Source organism: Nicotiana tabacum, chromosome 1, assembly GCF_000715075.1.
Source record: "Nicotiana tabacum cultivar K326 chromosome 1, ASM71507v2, whole genome shotgun sequence".
NCBI lineage: Eukaryota > Viridiplantae > Streptophyta > Magnoliopsida > Solanales > Solanaceae > Nicotiana > Nicotiana tabacum.
In genome coordinates this window covers 61,830,342-61,836,734 of record NC_134080.1, presented here as the reverse complement: position 1 = coordinate 61,836,734, position 6,393 = coordinate 61,830,342, and the positions used below count along the sequence as shown (strand labels likewise).

At 33.0% G+C, this 6,393-nt stretch overlaps 2 protein-coding genes across 2 annotated transcripts; one reads left to right on the top strand and one right to left on the bottom strand.

Annotated features, from left to right (window-relative positions):
- Positions 1-733: 733 nt before the first annotated feature.
- Positions 734-3,924, bottom strand: LOC107760316 (histidine decarboxylase-like). The gene is given in 6 exon segments (NM_001324676.1): positions 734-1,309; positions 1,408-1,544; positions 1,837-2,030; positions 2,390-2,624; positions 3,547-3,730; positions 3,910-3,924. Coding segments are annotated over 6 exon segments (1,341 nt in total).
- Positions 3,925-4,837: 913 nt separating this feature from the next.
- Positions 4,838-5,311, top strand: LOC142162794 (uncharacterized). Its single transcript, XM_075219581.1, has one exon. The coding sequence runs from the start codon at positions 4,838-4,840 to the stop codon at positions 5,309-5,311; it is 474 nt and encodes a 157-aa protein (XP_075075682.1).
- The last annotated feature ends 1,082 nt before the right edge of the window (positions 5,312-6,393 follow it).

Sequence of the window (6,393 nt, the reverse complement as noted above, 5' to 3'; positions counted from 1 at the left end):
TCTGCTAATTCGTTCAAAACTGAGGTTTATGATGGAACTGTTAGAGAAGTTGACGTTTCAGGCTTTTTAGGTTTATACGAACTGTTTAAAGAATTAGTCGACGTCTTAGGGCTTTTCCCTTTTCTTAGGGGCCTTAATAATTATTTAACGACCGGCTGTGTTATATTTAACGGCCGAGTATTATTCCCTCGTAAATATTGAGCTAAAAATTAGTTTTAATAACTGGAAAAAAATTTGGTTGCTATAAATACACTTATAATGACCGGATTTATGTCCCTTTGTTAAGAAATGATCGTTAAAAATAAAATTTCTTGTAGGATACATATATAATGATGGTTTTTTTATTTTCAATTATTAAGTTGTCAACTTCCTTAATCAAAAATTATTTTTCTAACATATATATATATATATATATATATATATATATATATATATATATATATAAATACTGAATGGGAGGTGCTCTTAATTTTATAACAAGCAACAAGAAAAATAAACAAACAATATGGGAGAGTGTTCTACATATGAACAACGTAACTCCCATTTTAGTTGAATAAGATGATAATGAAACTCAAAAAGAACAAATTTTTACTCAAAAAGAACTAAAATAGATAAATATAAGGTCTTCTATTTATTAAAATCTTGGCGTTAGATCACCAATTTTATTGAGCCACCTCCGCATAAAAGCATACTCCATATCCAGGACCGTTCCAAGTCTCGTCTTCTAAGGAATTCAATGACGCATCTTCTGTTTGGAGCAAAGACAGTTTTGAGAACCAATATCATCTGCTAGGCAAGGAGGCAGAGTTGTTCCAACCTGGTACCATTTTTCCCTCTCTTGCATTAAATCATTAAAAAAACTGTCTATTGTTTCTCTTGTGATACCTGGCATGACTACAACATGTGCCATATCTCTTGTGCAAGACAGTTGCCAATGACGAATGAACTTAGGGTCATTAGGTCGTTCAAATACAACGATAATGCTAGACTCGTTGAGCATAGCGCTAATTCCTGCTTTATGAAGTCGGCCTTTCAAATATCGGGCATTTTCGTTGCATATTTTGGCATCTTGTTGCAATCCGGCACGACCTTTCATGCATAAACTGTACCATAAGAATATTGGTGCCAGGCCATTTCGACTACCAGAAATTGTAGCATCCACTGAGGCAATATACTCTATTTTTGTGGAGAGATGACTGATGTAACTTTTCCTTGTTATCTGAATGCCACAAGGCATTGGACATCCCAGGAATTTGTGGCCTGAAATTGAAACACTGCCTATCGGTTTCTTGAAGGTAATTGTTTTCGCCTGTTGTCAAATATAATAGAGAACTAGGTCACTTTCTATATGTTTCCTAGATGGAAAGTTATTTATTTCAAGAACATAATGGATTAAATAAATCTTACGTGTTGGATAAATGGGATTATTAGCCCATATAGTGCAGCGTCACAATGGATGTAATACCTATCATTGGAATAACCACATTTTTGCAGTATTTGTAGGATCAGATCAATATCATCAATAGCCCCTTTGAAGGTAGTTCCTACAAATATGTTAAAAGTATTAGTACTTTGATCTATGAAAATCAGGGTAGAGCTACAATATTAGGAATGGATTCAAATGAACTTATAATACCTTTTGCTAGACCTTATATTTATATTTTAAAATCTATTAAAATATGTATAAATAATTAATTGCGCAACTAAAACAAGCTATGAATTTAGTGGCACGTTAGAATACATAAACTTTAAATCATGGCTCCCGTCTGATGAGAACTAGAAGATTAATTGACCATATTAAAGCTCGGGAGCTAAAGAATCTAATTATATTATTACCAATATTGACATTGATGATGGCTGGTTTGTTCTTGTTGAGAAGTAACTTTGATCTCAGATCTGCATAATCAATTTCCCCATTAACTAAAGTATTGATTGTCTCTATCTCCATTCTGTACATTCTTGCTGCTTTAAAAATCGAGTAATGTGAATCCTTTGATGCATATATTATCCCAGTGGGATGTAACTCTCTCCTGCACAAATATTATTGAAATGGTAAAAGTGAAATACATCATTTGAATATGAGGTCTCTAAATGTGTACAATACTCTTTTTTAGATCAAGTATAAATATTGTAGAATATCTCCAAGTACAAAATACGTTTGTCAGACTATTCTACAACAACAATCACGTTTCTGTCCCAAACAAATTAGGATTGACTATATAAATCTTCACGGAGGGTCTTACTCCATTTAAACCCATTTCAGGCCAATGTTATTTATATATATATATATATTAAAAAAAAGTACTATATCAACTTCTCAAGTGATGACTCTTAAATCGGAAGTAGAAGAAACTTTGTCTATCAATGGAAATGGGAAAGTGATACCTACCCAATCAAAAGACCATGGAGATTTCCCTCTGTGCCACCATTTGTAATGTATCCCCAATATTCATCCTTCTCAATTTCCCAGAGTTGCGCAAACCAATCTAAAACAGCCACTTCAAAATCTTTTGAATGGAAATCGACAGTGTTCTGAGTGAAGGGATCTCCACAGTTGTTCAAGTGGAATTGCAAAAGTGGAGCTAAAGCAGCATGATGCTCATAACATATATTAACTGGATAACCTGTAAATTAAGAACCTAGTTAAAGAGTCTAAGTTTAAACATTCCGAGAAGAAGTATGACTAAAAAGTTTTTTTTTTTTTTTTTACATTATTCTTGATATAGTTTCTCTAATCTCGTTGTGAAATTAAATATGGCACATGTATGAAATTAACTAATAGTCTACATATTTTTTAATTAATAACGAGAGACTTCAAAAATATATTGCATGCATGATGCAGTACTGTTAGTTGTCCGAAGCAATAGTTGTTATTGGTACTGTTAGTTGTCCGAGGTACCCAATAGTAAAAATTGTACATGTATATACAAATTGTGGAATTGAGCCATCGATCAAATAGAACACAAACTATATATTAGAAACATGTGGAGAATTAGGCACATTATTATTATGGCATGAGGGAGAAAGTAGTTAGGGTGACAAAATATGAGGTAGATATTTAATATTTCTCTCACCTGAAAAGTTTGTCACATTTTCTCCTTACATGAGATGTTACATGGCCTCGTTTCACTTAAAAAGCTAAGTTCTTTTATTCCAAATATGTTCTTCAATTATAGGCCAACAGGTATGATTGGTAAGAGAGGGTTCTAGTAACTCAAGGAACAGTTGAATAAACATGAAAATTTTAATTTCCTATGTGTCAACCGGCCTGATGATGAGAGAGCTTGATACCAGGAGCGGATCTAGTGCAAAAGTTATAGGTTCACGTGAACTCAGTAACTTTTACACAAATTATGTATTTCGGGAAGGATAGCAAAGAACTTTACTGTACTTCATGCAGTTGATCTCGCGTCTATCCAAAGATATCCAGACTTACAATCTATAGACCTTAGTTTGCTAGTCTTTTAATTTTATTTTGTTAAATTGTGTCTAAAATTTAAATTTGATGACTATATTTAGACAAAAGTCCAATGAACATATACTTACCTATATGATATTCTGTCCGATGGGACAATGTCTCGATATATTGAGTCAAAATTCTGTCTAGTTCTTGCGAAGACATTTTATTATCTTTTTCATCAGGTTCCACCACACTAAGACTCAAATTCTTCCGTGGTGGCGGTGGCGCGTTGATTTCACCTTTTGTTGGGACAACCATTATGTCAAACTCCTATCTCATAACCACAAAAGAAGAAATTTCAATTACAAATATTTTATTTTGAAATTGAAAGAATGAATATGCGGTTAATAAATAATTTATCGTAAAGAATACTAGTGAGTTGGCTCGTCTTTGAACTTGAGTATGAAAGAAAATAATATTGAAAAAACTAGAGCATGAATATTACGTACCCTTTCAAATCCCATTCTTAGAGCTAAAGAGGTGTCTCTGTCTGAAACTATTGGGATTAGTCAGAATGGTCTCAAAGAGATGAAGGTTTTGCGCATCTAACTTCTTTTGGTTCCTCCAATTTATAACAGTTGAAAGTTGTTTTCCCTTCTTAACTTTTGTTTGGTGAAGTATTAAATTTGTCCTCTGTCAGGTTGGGGTCGTTAATTAAAGGAAATTATAATGTCTCGCATGGAAATGAAAAACGTGCCCTTATTGTTATTGGTCCAATATTTCCTCCACGTGAGCTTTGTAAAAGATGTTTTTCACCGCTAGGAGAGAGGGAAGATGTGTATAATTTTTATATTACGTTTGAAATCACAATTTGAAATTTTTGAGTTCTCGATTTTAGGTGACGACATTAGAGGTTAGTAATTGAATTCTGAATTTAATTTTTATATATATTTAATAAATTTATAAATACAAATATACTATTTGAATTAAAGTATAAGTAACTTTCTTACTCCGTCCGTCCCTGATAATTAAATTGAATCATACTATTAATATAGGTTCATAGTTTATGATCAATTCTAAAGGGGTAGATTAAGAGTATTTTGAAGTCATTGTCGCAAAGAGGCAATCGGTTCAATGGTACGTTGCGCTCAATGACATAATATCTTGGAGAAAATCTTTAAACTCGTCTTTTTGCCTACCGCTAAATCGTCCAATATATAATATTCCATCCGTTTAAAAAATGACACGATTGTCTGGGATAAAGTGTGTCTACCTAAGGCAGTTGGTGGACTCAACTTAAGCAATCTTCACATTTGGAATATTGCTGCCATTGTCAAAATTTTCTGGGATTTATCTCACAAGCAAGACAAATTGTGGATTAAGTGGATTCACACTGTGTACATCAAGGAGCGTCGTATAAATTCTATGCCTATCCCTATGAATGCAAGCTGGATGGTGAGGAAGATATTGGAAGCAAGGGAGATCATAAATCAGCTGCACATGCCATTAGAGGATAAGAAAAACATCATTAAGCAGATATATCTTCAATTGAGTCCAATGTTACATAAAACTACCTGGAGAAGTCTAATGTGTAACATTGCTGCGAGACCTAAGACTATAATCATAATGTGGCTTCAATGCCATGGGAGGTTACTTACTGTGGACATACATAAGAAATGGAGACTCAGTGCAAATGACTCATGTGTGTTATGTCAAACTAACTTGGAGACAAGGAATCATCTATTTGCTGAATGTGACTATGCTAAAAGGTTGTGGTGTAGACTGAGTCAATGGGCAAAGGTACAGAACATTAGTAGTTCAACATGGGAGCAACAACTACAGATCATTTGTCAGCACACAAAAGGGAAATCAACTGTAGCAAAACTTCCCAAGATGATGTATGCTGAATAAGCATGCTCTATGGAAAGAAAGGAATCGGAGAATATTTCAAGAAACATTCAGAGATCACACAAGCTTGGCAAGGGAGATAATCTGCATATGTAATTTTAGAGCTATTGGGAATGTAAAGAAACTGGTGCAAAAGTTGTATTTTAGCATAGTTCACTGATAGCAATATGGTCTAGTATGCTAAGATAGTATAGTCTTTTCCCTTTAAATCTCATGAGAATTAGCTAGCTAGGAGTAGCTAAGCTATGCTTTTTAATACCTTCACATTTGGTGATTAATAAAAAAATTTAGTTACCAAAAAAAAATGACATGATTTTATTATTAGTCCGCTCAAGAGAAGAGAATGATACATTTTTAAGTTAAGAAATAATTTGACTTGAAGTTTCTATTTTACCTTTAATGATAAGTTCTTATAACCATAGAAATATTATGCCATATTTAAAATTACAAGTTTCAAAAGTCTTATATTCATGTAGCCGTCATAACTTATTTAAGCCTTCAAGTTTTAAAAATCTTTCTTTATTTTTTAAATTCAGTGTTAATCAAACTATATAAAATAAATTAAATTGAATAGGTGAAACTAATAACTTTGGTGAAAGTGTGACATCAAATTAGTGGTGGCAAAATGGTTAAAAGAAAATAATTATCTACCCATAATATCCATTAAAAATCGGTTGACTAATAAACTTTTTTAAAAACGGATCAAATATAGATAAGAACAATATTATCCTATAACGACCCAGTCGGTCGTTTTGAGAATTTGCATTCCGTTCAGCTATTTGAAGTCTTGAGTAGTATCGTGTGATGTATTATGACTTGTGTGAATCGTCGATTTTGGTTTTCAGGTTATTTGGAGTTGATTTGGAAGAATGATTCTCAACTAGGAAGCTTTAAATTGGAAGAGTTGACCAAGTTTGACTTTTTAATACTTAACCTCGTATCAGAGCTTTGATAGTTCTGTTGGGTCTAGATGGTGATTTTGGACTTGGGCATATGTCTGGATTTGCATTTGGATATTTCTAGAAGGTTTTGGCGCCATTTGGCCAAAGTTGAAAATTTAAAGGTTTTGAATGTTAATAAGTTTG